The sequence below is a fragment of the Phaseolus vulgaris genome, chromosome 4, assembly GCF_000499845.2.
Source record: "Phaseolus vulgaris cultivar G19833 chromosome 4, P. vulgaris v2.0, whole genome shotgun sequence".
NCBI lineage: Eukaryota > Viridiplantae > Streptophyta > Magnoliopsida > Fabales > Fabaceae > Phaseolus > Phaseolus vulgaris.
The window spans coordinates 4658112-4676647 of record NC_023756.2 but is presented as its reverse complement, the minus strand read 5'-3'; the positions used below and the strand labels follow the sequence as shown (position 1 = coordinate 4676647).

The following is an 18536-nucleotide window of genomic DNA, read 5'->3' as shown; positions in this document are numbered from 1 at the left end:
CTATCACCTTGGCGATCTGGTCTTGGAGCTCACCTTCCAAAGATCTTCCCAACTTGAAGACCTTACCCCCGATCTCCCTCTCGAGCCACTCCTCGACGGGTTTGGGCCTAGTTTCCCTAGCGATCACCGCCCTGGCAATTCCCGACTCCCTAGCCTCCTCTGGGCGGTTTCTCGCTTCTTCCCCCGATCAGCGTTCTCTCCCCTTGCTTCAGCATCTATCATGACGACATTGCCGTCGGCGGTCACCTCCATCGCCGAATCAACAACTCGTCCCTCTGGTGGCCTGGGCTCCACACCGGGAGGCGGTGTCGTTGTGATGTAGCTTACTGACCTCTTATTCTTGAGGCTATTCTCGTAGCATTTCTTCACCTCCTTCTGGTCAGATCTGATGGTGATCACCACCCCTTCCATCGATGGCAACTTAACCTTCATGTGCCTGGTTGAGGGCACAGCTCCTATTCTGTTGAGGGTTGGCCTTCCCAACAGAATGTTATACGCTGAGGGGGCATTCACGACGAGGTACTTGATCTTCTCCATCCTCGAGGCCGCCTCGTCTGTGTACGTAGTTCTCAACTCAATGTACCCCCTGACCTCCACCTGGTCGCCAGCGAACCCATATAAGCATCCTCCATAGGGCCTTAGCTGGTCAAGGGGTAGTTGTAGCTTGGTGAAAGTCGGCCAGAACATTACATCTGCCGAGCTTCCTTGGTCCACCAGTACTCGGTGGACCTTCCCGCCGTGATCAGCGAGACAACTATGGGATCGTTGTCATGAGGCACAACGTCCCTGAGATCCTCCTTTGTGAACGTAATGTCCACATATGGCGAGTGATCTTCGAAGACATCCACTGCCATCACAGACCTTGCATACTTCTTCCGCTGTGATGCAGTGCATCCACCACCTGAGAAGCCTCCAGCAATGGTGTGGATCTCGCCATGGGTGGGCACTTCATGCTGTTGGCCTTCACCGCTCGCCGGCTGAGAGCTCGACGCACCCCCCGTCCTCTTGTCCAACAGGTAATCATTCAAGAAGCCGCTCTTGACCAGATCGTTGAGCTGGTAACCCAGGGCCAAGCACGAGTCAAGGGTGTGACCAAAACTCTGGTGGAACTCACACCATGCGTTTGGTTTTGGCCCTAACACCTTGTCGCCAACTTTCTCAGGCGCTTTAAGCCTGGCTGCTATGTTGGGAATGGCAATCAGGTCTGCCAATCCCATGACGAACTTGTACCTGGGTGGGCGATTGAACTCCCTAGGGCGCCCTGGGCCCCTTCCCTTGTTTTTCTTTGGATCATAAGGATGGCGAGTCCTTTGATCCATTTTAGCCACCGCCGTCTCCAGCACCCTCTACGGCTGCATTCTAGTCTGGGCTCGTGGCCTAGCAGGAGCCACGCTCCATCTCTTCTCGGCGACCTCACTCTCGTCGGCGATGTGGGCCACAACAAGTCGTCGAACTTCAGCAAACGTGGCGGGGTGGCCCCTAATCAGCGCCTCACAAAAAGGTCCCGGCAGCACGCCCTTTTTGAAGGCATATACCAACATCTCCTCGTCTTTGGCAGGCGAGCGGACCATCTGTGCTCCAAATCGGTTCAGATAGTCCTTGAGGGACTCTCCCTGATACTGCCTCACGTCGAACAAGTCGTAAGACACCCTCGGTGGCGCCTTGTTCAGAATGTACTGGTCGACGAAAAGCTTCGAAAACTGCTGGAAATTGGTTATGTGACCTGTAGGCAGGCTAACAAACCATTCCAGCGCTGTTCCCTGGAGCGTGCTCATAAACATCTTGCAATAGACAGCATCTGAGCCTCCTGACAGCATCATCTGCGTGTGGAACACAGTGAGATGTGCTTCAGGATCCTCCACACCGGTGAAGGAAGCTTTCACAGGTACCACGCTCGCAAGGATCGGTGTGTCCGTGATCGCCTGAGCAAAAGGCATCGGAAACACGCGCGGTGATGATGACGACGCAACTTCTTCCACGGTTGTGCATCCTCTCTACTCATGAAGAGTTTGACGCAACTCCTCAGTGACTTTGCTGAGCTCCTCATTTCTGGCCTGAGAGGCGACCAGGTCTTCATGCATCTTCGCCTACTCTACGTGCGATGCCTCCAGATTTGCTTCCAACGCACACATGATCTCCATCATCTGCGCCATGGTCATGGCGCCTTCGGTAGCGGTCGGCACAACGGGACTTGAACGCGTACTTCTCATCTTTCTCATGAAAAATCAGCAAATCAAACTTCAGCAAACAAAACCTTCACCAGCGAAACGATCGATCCAGCAATCAATCGGTCAAAAACTCTCAAACTCCAAAGAACTTCCAAGAACGCAACCACAACAGCACGCCGACAGATTCGGATGCCAAAACCTCCACAGAAACTTGCAATCTTAACACGAACCTACCACTTCTCCACTAAAACTCCTGATTCGCCGGTCAGAAACACGAACGAACGGTAAAGAATTCGATTTACCGATTGAAACCCGCACAAATGGTAAGAAACTTCAAGAAACCGATCGAAAGCTCGAACAAACGGTGGAAAACTTCAAACTACCGATTAAAAACCCAAATGAACAGTGGAGAACTTCAATTCACCGAACAAAAGCTCAAACAAACGGTGAAAACGCTGAAAATGGTTGCACCAGCACACAACCACACAAGAATCACAGAAACTTCAAGAACTCACGCTGTGGATGGGAAACACGTTTTACACGGCCCCACGGTGGGCGCCTGATGATCCTACCGGTTGACTCGAGTGCAAGAGTCTTGCCACGTCAAAGGTATCTTCTCTCGATCAGCTTCGCACCACGTTAGCCTTCGATCTTCACGTCTCTATTCCTCGTAAGAACCTGAAGAAAACAAAGAAACAGAGTGGCGCCGCTGCGGCCGATCGCGCTCCAACGCTCAAGTCAGTGACGGAATCACCAAATACTCAGAGAGAATATCAAACTCAAGGAACCGTGCGCAGTGAATCTCAGTGTTCTGAAAAGCGTACTCTAGTGTTCTCAGAAAGCGTAAAGAAGTGTTCTAAACGCGCGTACCTCAGAAGTTCGTTAGAGTTCCTTATATACCTGAGCACTTTCTCTCTCCTGACGGTTACACCTCTGGACACGTGGCTCGCATCCAGTTGTACACGTGTCACCATCTGAAGCCCCCTTCTACTTAAGCGTCACCTCTACTCTTCAAGCTATTCGACTAAGTTACCCATGCAAGGAGTAACTCGGTGCATAGCTTCCTTGGAGTGCGATCTCTTCTAAGTGGCGAGTACGGGGTGTCACCATGCACACCTGCTCTGTGGTCTCGCCTGCCGCTATCACGATCTGCTTCACTTGCACATCATGCATGTTCTGGGAAACTGTTCCCTTGTCCCGACTTCTGGTTAGGGAATGATCATCTGATAACCTCATCCTTCGTGCTTGTACCTCTCGAAAGCCTTAAGCAAGCCTTCCTGATCTCTCGGCGATGTGCCCCACTCGGCGGTCTCTAACCACCTGATCTCCTAGAACTCACATATGGCGACTATGACGCGAGCCTGGTGACCGCCGGTTATACATACTAGAGATCGGAGAACGCCAAGCTGACAATTGGCGACTACACAAACTTCCCAATGTGCTTCCCTTCTGTCAGCCAGGTGTCCCGTTCAACATGCCTATATTATCGCTTGCTGCCACGTCATCACTTCCGATTACCAGATCGGTACAAATTTCTTTCTCATGGTAAAAAATCTTTTTAATATGCTTAATGTCATCTGCTTTGAACTCTTTCTGCTCATAGTTAAAATTCAAAATCAGTTTTAACTGCTGCAGAAAAACAACCGATTGTTTTAGGTCTGACAGCACTGTGAAGAAATCTTTTTAATTGTTATTTTGAATTTCTATCCGTTGCAGATCAATTCAAAGAGAGAATCTTGGTCAAAGAATCTGTGTTGAAAGTTGATCACGTTCAGAGAGAAGTTACAACAGTCATAAAGGAATATATTCCAAAATCTTAGAAATTCAAGAGCCTTAATCACTGCTCAAAGATCACATGTGAAGACCATGTGATTTTCAGCTTTTTCTGACGTTTTCTGTGCAGGGCAGAGTCAAGTCCTCTCTCTCTGAAAATCAGGTACCCACTCATAACATTGAATGCTAATTTATTCTTTTTCTGCTATAAAATCTGGTGCAGCTAATCTCTTCCACAAGAACAACCAATTGCAACATCTATTGCAACATCTCTTGCAAAAACCTGTGAAGTGAGTTCTTATCTGTTTTCTTCTCTGCCATCATGGAATCAACTCCTCCCACCTCAAAGAGAGTCAAAACCAGAGTTGTAAGGTTAGGAGGAAGGCTAGAAGGCTGGTTTTCTGGAGACAATGATCTTATTGAGAGGTATAGGTATGAAACAAGTATCAAAAAGATAAACAACCCCAAGGTTGTGCTTTGATTGGCTGAAAAGTCAAAAGCTTGAGAATGTAAGGAGGCTGCTCAAAGATCAATCTCTCAGAAAGTTTCTGGAGATGAAGGGAAACATTTACCCAGATTTGGTAAGGGTGTTCTACACAAACCTAAAGTTTGAGGGAAACAATCTAGTTTCTCATGTGAAAGGTGTAGAAATGGAGATAACTCATGAAGTATGGACTGTTGTTGCTGGTCTCAAGTTCTCTGGGCTTAGAATCAACAAGGGAAATCTTGGTGTAGTGGAGGATTTTAACAAAATCCAATACTACAAGAGTTGCTTGAAGAATCAACATGCTCAAGTGAGAACATGCTCGGTTGGAGGTCTAAAGCTTGATGAAAGATTGCTTACTCTCATTGTGACTTGGACTTTAACTCCAAGGGGGAGTAATCATTTTGTTCTTACTGAAGAAGATCTGGTATATATTTTCTGCATCATGAAGAAGATCAAAATCAATTGGATTCACATCATCAAATAGCACATGCAAAAGGCTATGAGGTTATGTGACTATCACTATCCATATGTTGTTTTGGTATCTAAATTTCTACTCTATTTTGAAGTGAACCTTGAAGATGAAACATCTGAGTTGGTCAAGTCAACTCAAGAGTTGAACAATGGATCACTCAGCAAAATGGGTTTTACCAAAGTAGATGGCAAATGGATTAGCAAGGATGGTGATCTTGGTGCCTCATCTAGTGGTGCTGCTGATCTTGAACAAGATGAGCCTGCTGATATGGATGTTCAACATGAAGATCCACCTGAAGATTATCAAGATGTTGGACCTAGTGCTGGTGCTGGAAATCAAGAAGAAGGGATGCAAACCATGTCTTCTTTTGAAAGACTCATGATGAATAGGCTTGATAGCTTTGGGGAGAATCAAAGAAACCTCCATGATCTCTGTGTTAGTAATTTCCAGAGGATTGACAACAGGTTTGACAACATGGATGCACGCTTCATGACTCTAGATGAACAGATTGAAGCTGTCCAGAACCAAATCTTTGATCTTCAGTTTGCAAATGATGATGAATGAGGAAAAACAACAGGTTGATGTATCGAAACAACCGATTGTTTTTTGTGGTTATATCTGTTTTTCAATTTTTTTTTCCTTCTGTTGTTACTGCTTTAATTCTGATGTAATCAAAACAATTATATCTTGTTTTATCTCTTCTCTTTGTCTTTTTGTGAAGACAAATAGGGGGAGATATATATGTTGTGTTTAAATTTCTGTTTTTTAGTTGTTAAAACAAGTTTGGATGAGTAATATTTGTTTATGATATTTAGCTCTGGACTTTAATTCTTATATTTGTGCTAACCAAATATTAGAAGTTCTATGCTTTGTTCAAAATTGTATCTTGCAGGAACTGCTTCAGATTCAATCAGGTACAACACAAGCATCAGGGATTTGTCTTCATCAAATAGGGGGAGATTGTTGAACCATGTGGTGTTCAAGCTTTGAAGAATCCAAATCCTTTGAAGGATGTTGAAGCCTTGGTTGTGCTTGTTGTTACTGTGCTGGTTTAGTTTAGTTTTGGGGTAGTTTGAGTGTTGTAATCCACCATTTGATTAAATCTAAAGCATAGGCATTCTCAATCTTTGTGAAAGTAAAATGTTTTTCAAACTAAGTTAAAACAACCGATTGTTTTGTTGAAACAACCGATTGTTTATACTTAGATGTTTTGAGAAAAGATTGAAAACTATTTTTCAAATGGTTGAGCTGTTAAAACCAAAACAACCGATTGATTCGAGGAAACAACCGATTTTTTGTTTTGGGACCATAACAGAAAAACTGTTTTATCTTTGATTGAGCTTTAAATGATTTAACTGCTTACGCTCCAGTCATTAAAAGCTTTGACCAATCTTTTAATGCAATTTAAGAGTTTGTTAAGATTTGATAACAAACAACATCTTTGAATAAATTCAGAATAACATATTTGAGTAACAATCTTTTACAAGATTTTGAAAAGATTTTTTTAGTTTTTCAAAGAGCTAAGATTGCTTAGAGTTTGTGATTGATCAAAGTGAGTGGAATAGGATTCTGCTTGTATTGATTTCATATTATCTTCTGTAACAAGTGTAATCCTTGTACTCTACTGAACAAGTTTCATTTCTGTGTTTGCTGAGATTTGTTGTGTGTTCTTAAGGGGATCAAGATCAGCAATCTTAGTGTTGGTGTGTTGGCCAAGAAGAGTGTGTGTCTTGAGGTGTTCAAGGTCACTTTCTTGGTTGTGGTGTAAGTGATCAAGGTGTGATTGCTTAGTGGATTTCCTCAGGGTTTCTAAGACTGGATGTAGCTTTGGATTTGGAGTGAACCAGTATAAACATCAGTGTGCAATCTCTCTATCCTTAAACTCTTTAAATTCAGTTTTGTTTGTTGTTTGCTGGTATAAACAACCGATTGTTTCTGTGAAACAACCGATTGTTTTTCTGGTACTGCTGTTTTTTATTGCTGTTTTGGCAAACTGAATTTCTTATCAATTATTTCTTGAGATAATTTCATTCTTGTTTTAAAAGTTTGCGAAAACCCTCTTTAAACAATTCACCCCCCTCTAGTTTAAAGCCATCCATTCTAACAACTATTTCGGGAGAATTTTTCAGAAATTTTGTGTAAACCAAGGCTATCCTCTACCAAAACTTGTGAAATTTCGCCCTACTTTCTGAAATTTAATTCTGGGTCCGTATTGCGCTGAAAAAATTCAGACAAGTACTTTCATATGTTGTTTACACCCAGGTAAGGAGGCACATCCATAAATAAATCACAAAAAGAAGATACGGGGGAGAAAAGCCAGGACGTTTTGTTTTCGGAAAACTAGTTTTGTTCACTCTCGGTCTGGGACTTACTACGCCTTACTCCTTGGGTATTTTGGTCTGAAATTTTTACCAGACGTTCGTCACTGTGTCTACTGAGATTTAAGCCCCGGATTCGTCCCACAAGATTGGCAATAAATTTTTTATTCATCAATGCCAGGGCCAAAAGGAAGGTTCGTTTGTGTGTGAAACTGTTTGATTTTTTTCGTGGGTGAGTACTCATCCGTTTGACCTGAAATTTTCGTGTGTTTGTCCCAAATTCAGTGGAGATTCTTACGTGGAATTTCAGGAAGAAACTATTTTGGGAGAATTTTTCAGATATTTTGTGCAAACCAAGGCTATCCTCTACCAAAACTTGTGAAATTTCGCGCTACTTTCTAAAATTTTATTCTGAGTCCATATTGAGCTGAAAAAATTCAGACAAGTACTTTCATATGTTGTTTGCACCCAGGTAAGGAGGCACGTCAATAAAAAAATCACAAAAAGAAGATACGAGGGAGAAGACCCATGTTTTGATGATAATAGCACTTCTTGGTCGAGTCAACTGATGGATGACTAGTTGGTGGAGGCGAAAGTTGTACCAACCCGAGGTTGCACGCTTCGTGCAAAATCACGTCCCGACTTGTATTCAAAGGAGTATAATCTTCAAATCTTTTTGTTAGCTTTGTTTTGAATTATTTTTCCGAAGTGGCAACTTTCGAGGTTTTCATTATTGTCCTTCTTGTATCAAATTCTCCTCAATGTTGATGTATCGGGCAACTCGGCTGCGAAGTTCATCCATGTTGGCGAGAGAATTTGCGTAAAGGGTGTCTAAGAACTTCCCTGAATGAAATCCTATCTGTAAGGCGTCCATGGCTACAACCGAATGGAGGTCAAGAATGTTTGATGTTGCTTTTGCAAATTGTGCCATATATTGTCGCATGCTTTCTTTGTCACCTTGGACCACATTGTGCAACAAAGCGAACATCGCAACTATTGGTTTGCAATCATCAAATATGGGTAAAAACTGTGCACATTGTGTGTTAAAGGAGTCAATGGAATTTCTAGGCTAGGAATAGTACTATTCCAAGACCAGCTTCACCAACGTGGTTGGAAAGAGTATGCAATGTACGACCATGTTCCCTGAGAACAGGTTCACCTGGGTCATGCATGCTTTGATATGAGCATCGGGGTCTGAAGTCCCATTGTATTTTTTAAAGCTCGCCTATTTCCATTTTTGGGGTAGTTGAGCACTCATGACCTCAGAGGTAAAAGGGTGGAAACCTTTTAGATTGGCTTTCATTGCTTAATTGAGAGGATGATTGGGTACTTCCTTGAATGGTATCTACTCGTGTCCCCAAGTTTCCCTCCACGATGATCTTGGAGTCAGAGCATAACGAGTCTCCCTCCAGGATGATCTTGGAGTTAGAGCATAACAAATCTCCCTCTAGGATGAACTTGGAGTATATGTGTAAGGAGAAATATGTTCTTACTAAATAGATGGTTCAAGCGATAACTGTTGGGACTTTTTTGCATACTGGGTAGGATTCCTACCAGTCTGAGTATGATCGTTATTTCTTGTCATCAATTGATCTTGTAAAGCTTATATCTCAGCTTGGTTTTTTTCAGCTTCCACCCTGTGTTGCTCTTTCAGGGATGCTATATCCCTTTCAATCTTATCTTACATTTGTTCAAGGACTTTCTCCATTGCCTTTTGCATGCTTTCCTCGTTCTTTCGGAGGATAGCATCAAGCTGGGTGGTCATGTTGTTTTGTGAAAAACATATGTTTTTAAGGTGCGTCTACTTGTTATGGTGGTCCTAGGGAAAAATTTTACCAGGGTCCCACGATGGGCACCAAAAGTTCCTACCGGAAATGAACTTGGAGGGTACCTCAGTGAGGACTACGTGTTCCTCAGAGAACGAGCTTTTAGTTGGTCTTAAATGAAAGAGGGAGACCCACCTAAAAAAGACTATCCAATGCTCAAGTCAATAGAAGCACAAAGATGATGATAAGTTCTTAACAATACGAAAGTTAAGAGTATAGAATATAGTTAGTGTCTTCCTTTACTGAGAGAGCCATCACCTATTTATAAGTTTGGTTGGACTTAGACCATTAAGAAAAGCATTGAATAGTTATTAGGACGAAGCCATGAAGCCCCAATTCTAGGAGATTTTAATGCCATAGCAGGGGGTTCTCTGGCGAAGGATCGTCAACATCTAGCCGAAAACGTTACTTCATAGCCGTGATATTGGAAACTCAAGAACCCAAGCGACTCTTGATTCCTTTTCTCTGCTTTACAACCAAAGATTCTGAGGATGTTTTTCCTCATGAAGATGACCTTGTGGTGCTATCGGTTATCACTATGGGACAAAATGTGCATCGAGTCCTGATTAATCAGGAAAGTTCAGTCGACATCATGTTTTGGGATACTTATTTGGCCCTATAAATTTTCCCCGACCAACTCAAGCTCTTTGATGGTTGTCTTGTTACCTTCACAGCAACAAAGTGGAAGTTCGAGGGTATGTCAAGCTGAGGACAACCTTTTTGGATGAGAATGCAATAAACACCATAATGATCAAGTACATTATGGTGAACGCCCCTTCTTCTTACAATTTGCTCCTGGGACGACCATCATTGAACAGGCAAGGCGCAGTGGTTTCCACTTTGCATATGAAGTTGAAACTGCCCTCGCCCGAAGGCAAAGTAATAACCATGAGGGTGGATCCAAAGGTAGCTTGCAAATGTTACAAGAATAGTTTGAGGAGCAGAAAAGGTACGCACACGATTAGAACTCGCTTAGGGAGACCAGATGTAGACATGGAGCATCCCCACTTTGAGGAAAGACGTCCCGAGCCCCCAGGAGAAGAGTTAGAGGAAAAGATCAAGGAGATTATTTCAAAGAACATGAATGCATTCGCATAGTCGTCCGCTGACGTGCCTGGCATTGACCTAGACTTCTTATGTCATCATCTTACAATGGACGAGAACGTAAAGCCTATTGTACAAAGATGAAGAAAATTCAATGAAGAAAAGAGCTTGGATATAAAGGATGAGACTCAAAAGCTCCTTACAGCTGGTCATGTTGCAGGAAATTCAATATCTCAAATGGCTAGCAAATGTTGTGATGGTGAAAAAACCAAACAAAAAGTGGAGGATGTGCGTAGATTTATCGATCTCAACAATGTTTGTCTCAAGGATTCTTGTCCCCTACCTAACATAGAATCCTTGGTGAACAACGCATCCTATTGTAGTTTGCTCAGCTTCATGGATGTTTTTTCAGGGTATAATCAAATTCGAATGCAACCGAGGGATGAAGAAAAAACAGTGTCCATGGCCAAAGTAGCCAACTATTGTTACGCAGGGGCGACCTAGTAAAGACTTATGGATTGGATTTTACAACCCATGTTGGGACATAATGTTCAAGCATATGTCGATGACATGGCGGTAAAGTCGGAAAGTCAGAGGTTCACACAATAGATGATGAAGTCCTGAGAGATAGAGCATCCAATGAGCTAGCTCAACCTTTCAGAAGGATGACTAGGATCATGATACAGGACCCAGGACTAGCTCAAGATCATTCTACAACCAGTGCCTCAGAACCTATCATTCCTCAAATTAGGGTGAACATAGCGTAAAGTGGGCTTTTTCCAAGCCCAACTTTCATGACATGTGCACCTAAGTTAGGGTTTTGTTGACCTACCCTTTAGAAGGAAGCCTAAAAGGGGTGGCATTGACCTAGAGTCAACCCTAACCGCCCCTCGCCTCTCCCCTTTCCTTTCTCCTCTTACTCTTGCCCATCAAGGCACCCCTCCTATAAATAGGGTGTCTTGCCTCATATATTTCACATTGAATTTTGAAGTAAAGAAACCCTGTTTGAGTGTTTAGTGAGTATTTTCTCCTAAAGTTTTGGGCCTTATCTTATGAGAGCATGCTCTAAGTGGTGACTCTCCACCACTCATCTTGGAATTCCCCATCCTCCCATCTAGATATCAAGATAAGTAGAGAAATCACCAATGAACTCCCCCATACTCCCACGAAAAATACTACCACAAGCAGCAAGTGACCAAGAGAATCCCTAACAACACCAACAATATTAATTTTAACCAAACTAGAGGAAACAAATATCTTTATTTTATTTTAATTCAATATATATTATGTTATTTCTTTTTATGTTATTAATTATTTTTATTCCCATTATTTTGTTTATTTTTGTTTTTATTTTTTTATTCTTAATTTCTATTTTTTTCAATTTTTATATATTTTTTCCTGATTATTTTAACAATTTTATTCTTATTTTTGTTCTCAACTTAAACTTAAGTTTTTTCCCCTTTTAATTTCTAAGTCTCAACAAAAACTTTTAAGGAAATTTGTTCAAGTGATCTAAGAAGAACTCTGGCAGGAAAGGCTTGGTACTTAAGAGTGTCCAATTGTGATCCACATCTCTTACATGGGAGTTTACTTGGTAAACTTTCAATATTTTTCTTAAAAACAAATATTTTTTTAAAAATATTTTTTATGTATCTGCATAATTCATGTTTTTATTTGTGCTGCATATATACCTTTTTTTTCATTCTTATAGTTTTCCATTTCCACTGTGATCATATTATAAAAAAAGAAACATATTTTCAAAATAAACGGTCTACTAATAGAATGTCTAATCATTTTTTATTACATATCTGTCCAGTTTTTAATTCTAAAATTGAAAGAAAATTAACTGAACAAATTTACAATTTTGAGACGCATGTGCCTCATATTTGAAGCAACATTCACATTCACAGTTTTATGAGTAGCTTTTGCAACAATGTGAATCCTACTTTCAACAGCACCAACATTATAATTTATTTTGTCAACAATATGATATGTGAGCCTTACTTTTAACAATTATAAATAGTTTAACAATTAAATCATTTTAATTACATATACTTGTCATCAACAAAAAATTAAATGATATTATCTAAAAGAAATAAAAGTTAACACCTAATGTCCTAATCAACATAGTTATAAAATGTTCTCGAACGGGTTTGGGACCTGGAGAATGATTGCTCCTTCTTCCACCTTCGGTCGGTCTACAATGCTCTAAGCTCTTTGTTACACCTTCCTCCTCTCGGTCGTCTGGCTTCACAGGCGGGGATGGTACCTGCAGAAGACACTCCAACGCTCAAGTCAGTCAGGGTGTCAGCACTCAGGTGTCAGAGTACGGTAGATAATAACGTACCTTTCTTCTTGAAATGTGTGTTATTTATATTACCTTAATGAGCCTTCATTGGTGGGTTTGATTTAGGGTTGCGCTAAACAACCCTTAACCACGGGTTAATCCTGCTAACTTGGTCAATCATTGAATCAGTGTCAAGGATCGATCGGCCATATGCCGTCACATAACCCTCCTACGATGGCCTAGGTAGCGATTCGATCCGAGTTTTGGCCAACTCACTTAGTCGTCCAGTCGCACTAGTACATAAAATAAATTTTAACAAAATTGTAAAAAGAGAATAATAAATATGTATTGGTCCAACCCATAGTTAAAGAATTAATGTTATCAACATCAACATCGACTTGACTTATGCAATGCATTTTTATTTTAATTATTTTATTTTATTTTCAAGTAAGTCCTTTCATTATAATGGTTTAACCTACACTACTTATTTTACATCATCTAACATCTGTTGGTCCACTCTATTTATGTCCTATGCTTAATCAACACTTAAGTTTAACATCTAAATTTCGTTTTTCTTGTAGTAATAGTAAATATATTTTTGTATTAAATATAAATATATTAGAAGTATAGTATTTTAATATCTAGGAAGAGATTATCAAAACTACTTGATTAAATTAAGATTTGAGACACAATATTTTTATAGCATGGGACCGTATCTTTAAACTAGTATTATATCAATTTTCAAAATATAGGTAAATGAAGATAAAATTAAATTTAAAGACAGTATTTTTATAACATAGGGTGTTAAAATTCAAAAATTTAAATTACGATTAATTATTATCTAGAAGCTTGATTATCTAAAAGAGAGTATCTTTAATTTAATATTATATCAATATTCAAAATATAATGTTAAATGAAGATACAAATTAAATTTAACTAAATATTTGATATACAAAAAGCACCTGACTTGAAAAAAATAAAAAAAAAAATAACTAAAACGTTGAAGAAAATAACAATTATTTATTCACACTAATTTAAATTCAATGGAGGATAATATTTAGGTTAAAAAAAAGTCATGTGTGTGAAGTATAACTAGCCCAAATTCAAATGAGAATAATGTTATAAATTTACCATCTTACAATTTATATCACTCATTTTATCGGTAATCAAAATTTTAATTTTAAAAAAGTGATAAAATGTAATTAAATTTAATAAAAATTAAAATTTATAAAATTAATGGTTATCTGTATATTTTACCCTCTCAATTTTCTTTAATTTTTTTTTTTTTAACTTTTCAATAAAACATTAACATGTTTTTTTTGGTTTTTGCTTTTGGACTTTCGGTTTTGATTTATACTGAAGAAGAAGAAACCTTCAACTGAATAGACAGGCAGTGGTCCGTCGCTAACAAACAACGCTGCATGTTCTTTTCTCCCTGCCTTCCATGCAATTCTTACTTGGAAAATGATACATTGAAAGTTATGATAAGTCTTCGCGACTTCAATCACTTCTGTTCCCTCCATAAATCATGGCTATCACCTTCATCACCTCCTTAACACTCTTCTTCCTCCTTCTACACTTCTCCGTACATCTCCAGGCCTACACCCCGGAGGATATTTTCACCATCAGTTGCGGCACCACTGGGAATTCCTCCGATGGTCAAAGAAGGTGGACCGGCGACGAAGAGTACTTATCTTCTCAAGACGGCACCGTTTCAGAGAAGGCAACAACACAGTCTTTTTCCATCAATGAAATCCCCTACTCCACTGCACGATTGTCCCGTTCCCAATTCAACTACTCCTTCCCCGTCTCCCCAGGCCCCAAATTCCTTCGCCTCTTCTTCTACCCTTCCGACTACCCTTCCTTTCCCCGCAACCAAGCTTCTTTCACCCTTCAATCCAACCAATTCACTCTCCTCAACGCTTTCAACGCCTCTCTTCACGCTGACGATCAAGCCACCACTACTATCTTCAGAGAATACGTGGTCAACGTCAACGACGGTGAGAGGCTTATCCTCACCTTCACTCCCTCCCATCCAAACTCCTACGCTTTCATCAATGGAATCGAGGTTCTTTCCATGCCAGCCGATTTATATTACACCCAACAAAATGAGATAGGCTTCACGCAAGTCGGAACCAGCACGCTCTACAGCGTTGGAACCAGCTATGCGCTCCAGACTGAGTATAGAATCAACTCTGGAGGCCAAGAAATCCCGCCACAAAACGACACCGGTTTGTTCAGGGAATGGACTGACGAACATCCTTATTTTATTAAAGAAAATCCAAAGAATGATGATCTACCAGGTGACTGGAGTGGTAAGATGATAACCGTGAATCCTGATTACGTGGCACCAAAGGAACTGTTCAGAACAGCGCGTAGCCAGGGCACAAACAATACTCTGAACAAAATAACCAACCTCACTTGGATGTTCCCCGTTGATTGTGGCTTCACTTACGTTCTCAGGCTCCACTTTTGCGAGATTGATCCTCATATTAATGACATCAGTGACAGGAGATTCTTCATTTACATAAATAGCCAGTGCGCTGAAGATCGTGCTGATGTAATGAAATGGAGTCAGAAACAAAAAGGTCTAGCTGTGCACAGAGACTACGCCGTTTTGATTCCAAAGAATGATTGTCAGAAAAAGTTTAATTTCTCGCTTCAAATGCACCCTGACGAAAATAGTGCGTATACGAGATACAACAGTGCCTTCCTGAACGGTCTCGAGATCTTCAAAATCAGCGAAGCCGGCTCAAACAACCTCGCCGGGCCCAACCCGGACCCGGTTCAAACTCCACTCAACAGCATTCCCGGCCAAAACGGGAAGACCCGCAGCAGAAGTGGTTCCATGATAATTGACATCCCGTGGTTGGTATGTGCCGTCCCGTGGATGATATCCGCCGTCGTTCTGATTTCTCTTGCCGTTTTCTTTGTAGCATTATTACAATATGAGAATATCACTTATACTAAGAACCAGAATAACGAATCCAAGTCAAAAATGCAACAGAATTCCTCCGCGTCGACAGAACTCTGCCGCCGCTTCTCCCTCGACGAGATGAGAACGGCCACCCTAAACTTCGACGAAGTCTTTATCATCGGCACCGGGGGATTCGGCCACGTGTACAAGGGCTACATTGACGGCGGTTCCACCCCGGTCGCCATCAAGCGCCTTAAACCGGATTCGCAGCAGGGGGGTCGCGAGTTCCTAAACGAAATCAAGATGCTCTCGCAACTACGCCACCGCAATATCGTGTCCCTCATCGGCTACTGCAACGATAATAGGGAAATGATCTTGGTCTACGATTTCATGACACGTGGCAACCTCCGTGACCATCTGTACAACACGGACAACCCCGCTATCTCGTGGAAGCAGCGGCTGCAGATATGCATCGAGGCGGCGCGTGGACTGCACTATCTCCACACAGGCGCGAAGCACATGATTATCCACCGGGATGTGAAGAGCACGAACATCTTGTTGGATGATAAGTGGGAGGCCAAGGTTTCGGACTTCGGGCTTTCAAGGCTTGGGCCAATTGGAACTTCGAAGGCGCACGTCAGCACCGATGTGAGAGGCAGCTTCGGATATTTGGATCCGGAGTATTATAAACGGTACCGTTTGACGGAGAAGTCTGACGTGTACTCTTTGGGGGTTGTGTTGTTTGAGATACTGTGTGGTCGTCCACCTTTGATTCACACTGCGGAGACGAAACAGGTGTCGCTTGCTAATTGGGTGAGACATTGTTACGAAAGTGGGAGCATAGCAGAGATTGTGGAGCCCACGTTGAAGAAGAAGATTGCAGAAGAGTGTTTGAAGAAGTTTTGTGAGATTGGGATGAGTTGTTTGTCGGAAGATGGATCGCTGAGGCCGTCCATGAAGGATGTGGCTGGGATGCTGGAGTTTACGCTGCAGCTACAAGAAAGTGCAGAGCAACGTGAAAATGTTGCTATTCTCAATGGAGAAGTAGTGTGACCAGTGTCAACAAGCAAAGAAAGAGTAAAAACTGTCACAAGGAAACAATTCTACGGGAATAAATAGAATGGGATCAAGATAATTTCTTTATATTACTGTAGAATTTTTTAAATTGAAAAAACTAATTATATTTTTTAAAGGATTAACTTTTATAATTCTCTCTAAAACTAGATAAAAAAATTATGTACAAATTAGATTGTGGATCCCATATTAAAGGGGAAGATCTCTCCCCAGTGTTTGGCCTTGTTTTGCCAGATTGGAGTGAGTTGTTTGTCACAAAAGGGATGCAGAGGCCATCCATGAACGATGTCGTTTTGATGATGGAGTCCGCATTAAAACTGCAAGAGAGTCGACGAGAGCGAAGAGAAAGTGTAAAACAACTAATGGAAAGGACAAATCAACAGAAATACACACGAAGCACATTATAAATATGCAAGACTCAAAGCATTAAAGATTATTCCAACAAGTTATGATTTTTATTATACTTCTTATTACTAATATAATTTATATTTATTATTAATAATAATAATTATATTAATAATAATATAAATTATATTAATAATAATAATAATAATAATAATATAAATTATATTAATAATAATAATATTAATTATAATAATAATAATAATAATAATATAAATTATATTAATAATAATAATTATTATAAAAATTATATATTATTAATATTATATTCATATTATTAATACTATATTCATGTTATTAATATTATATTCATATTATTATTAATAATAAATATAATAAAAATCATAATAATACAAAAGAATTTGTCCGGTGTAGTGGTTAAAGTTTCTTTGTCATTGAAGGAACTTGGTTTCGAGTCTCATTCACTTCATCCAGAAGCTTATTAAAAGAACAAGATAAAAGCTTTAGTCATCAACTGAGAGTGAAGAAGCAAACATGTGCTTCATGGTGAATAATGAATATTCAAGCTCTTATTCGAAAAACAATAGAAAACCAAACCAGTGATATTTGGACGGTGGCTACTCAAAACACCTGATCGGTGATATTACTCAAATGTTGGAACCAAAGGATCAACATTAATAGAGAATGTGTTATATGTGGAAGGATTAGCCTTCTAAGCATCAACCAATTATGTGAGAAGGGATACAAAGTTAACTTTGAATCCAACAAGTGCATAATTTCAAATTAAACTTCTGGTAAGGTGTTGTTCATAGGTAAAAGGGTAAATAATATCTATCTCCTAGATATCATACATAATTGCTCTGTAAATGAATGTCTTTTTATCAAAGGATGATGAGTCATGGCTATGGCAAAGGAGGTTAGCCCACATCCTTCCAAATCATTTAAACAAATTGAAATCTAAGGAGCTTGTTTTTGGCTTACGAAATATAAAACTCCAAAATAACAGATTGTGTGATGCATATGTGAAGGGTAAACAAACAAGAGTCTCCTTTAAAATAAAGGATATAATTTCTTCAAATAAACCTTTGGATGTTTTACATATGGATCTGTGTGGGCCTTCCAGAAATGCTAGCTTAGTTGGAAACTATTATGCTTTTGTGATTATGGATGATTTCTCAAGATATACTTGGACTCTCTTTCTTGTTTCTAAGAATGATGCTTTCAAGAAATTGGCTAAAATATTGCAAGATGAAAATGGTTGTAGCATAAAATCAATTCATAGTGATCATGGGAGAAATTTTCAAAATGCTAGATTTGATAGATTTTGTGAAAAACATGAGATCAAACATAGCTATTCAACCCCTAGGACTCCTCAACAAAACGATGTAGTAGAAAGGAAAAATAGATCACTTGAGGAGCTTGTTAGGACCATGTTAAATGAATCTAATCTTCTAAAATACTTATGGAAAGATGTTGTATACACTGCTTCATATGTGCTAAACAAAACCTTAATTAAGCCAATTCTTAAGAAAACTCCTTATGAACTCTATAAAGGTAGAAAGCCTAGCATAAGCCATCTTAGAGTTTTGTAGGTGCAAATGTTTTATTCTGAATAATGGGAAATATAATCTGGGTAAATTTGATCGTAAATCTAATGAGGGGATACATATTGGCTACGCTATTAATGGGCATGCTTACAGGGTGTAGAACAAAAGATTGCTTACAATGGAAGAATCTATACATGTGGTGTTTGATGAATCTGATAATTATTTGCCTAAACCTATTGTTGATGAACTTTGAGAACTGT

The 18536-nt window shown here is 40.1% G+C and overlaps 1 protein-coding gene across 1 annotated transcript; it reads left to right on the top strand.

The window, feature by feature from the left end:
- Positions 1 to 13641: 13641 nt before the first annotated feature.
- LOC137837001 (receptor-like protein kinase FERONIA) lies at positions 13642 to 16435 on the top strand. Its single transcript, XM_068645813.1, has one exon. The coding sequence runs from the start codon at positions 13904 to 13906 to the stop codon at positions 16343 to 16345; it is 2442 nt and encodes an 813-aa protein (XP_068501914.1). The 5' UTR covers positions 13642 to 13903; the 3' UTR covers positions 16346 to 16435.
- The last annotated feature ends 2101 nt before the right edge of the window (positions 16436 to 18536 follow it).

What these genes read in the sequence shown, in the direction of transcription:
- LOC137837001 (XM_068645813.1), top strand. Translation starts at nt 13,904, where the DNA reads ATGGCTATCACCTTCATCACCTCCTTAACACTCTTCTTCCTCCTTCTA.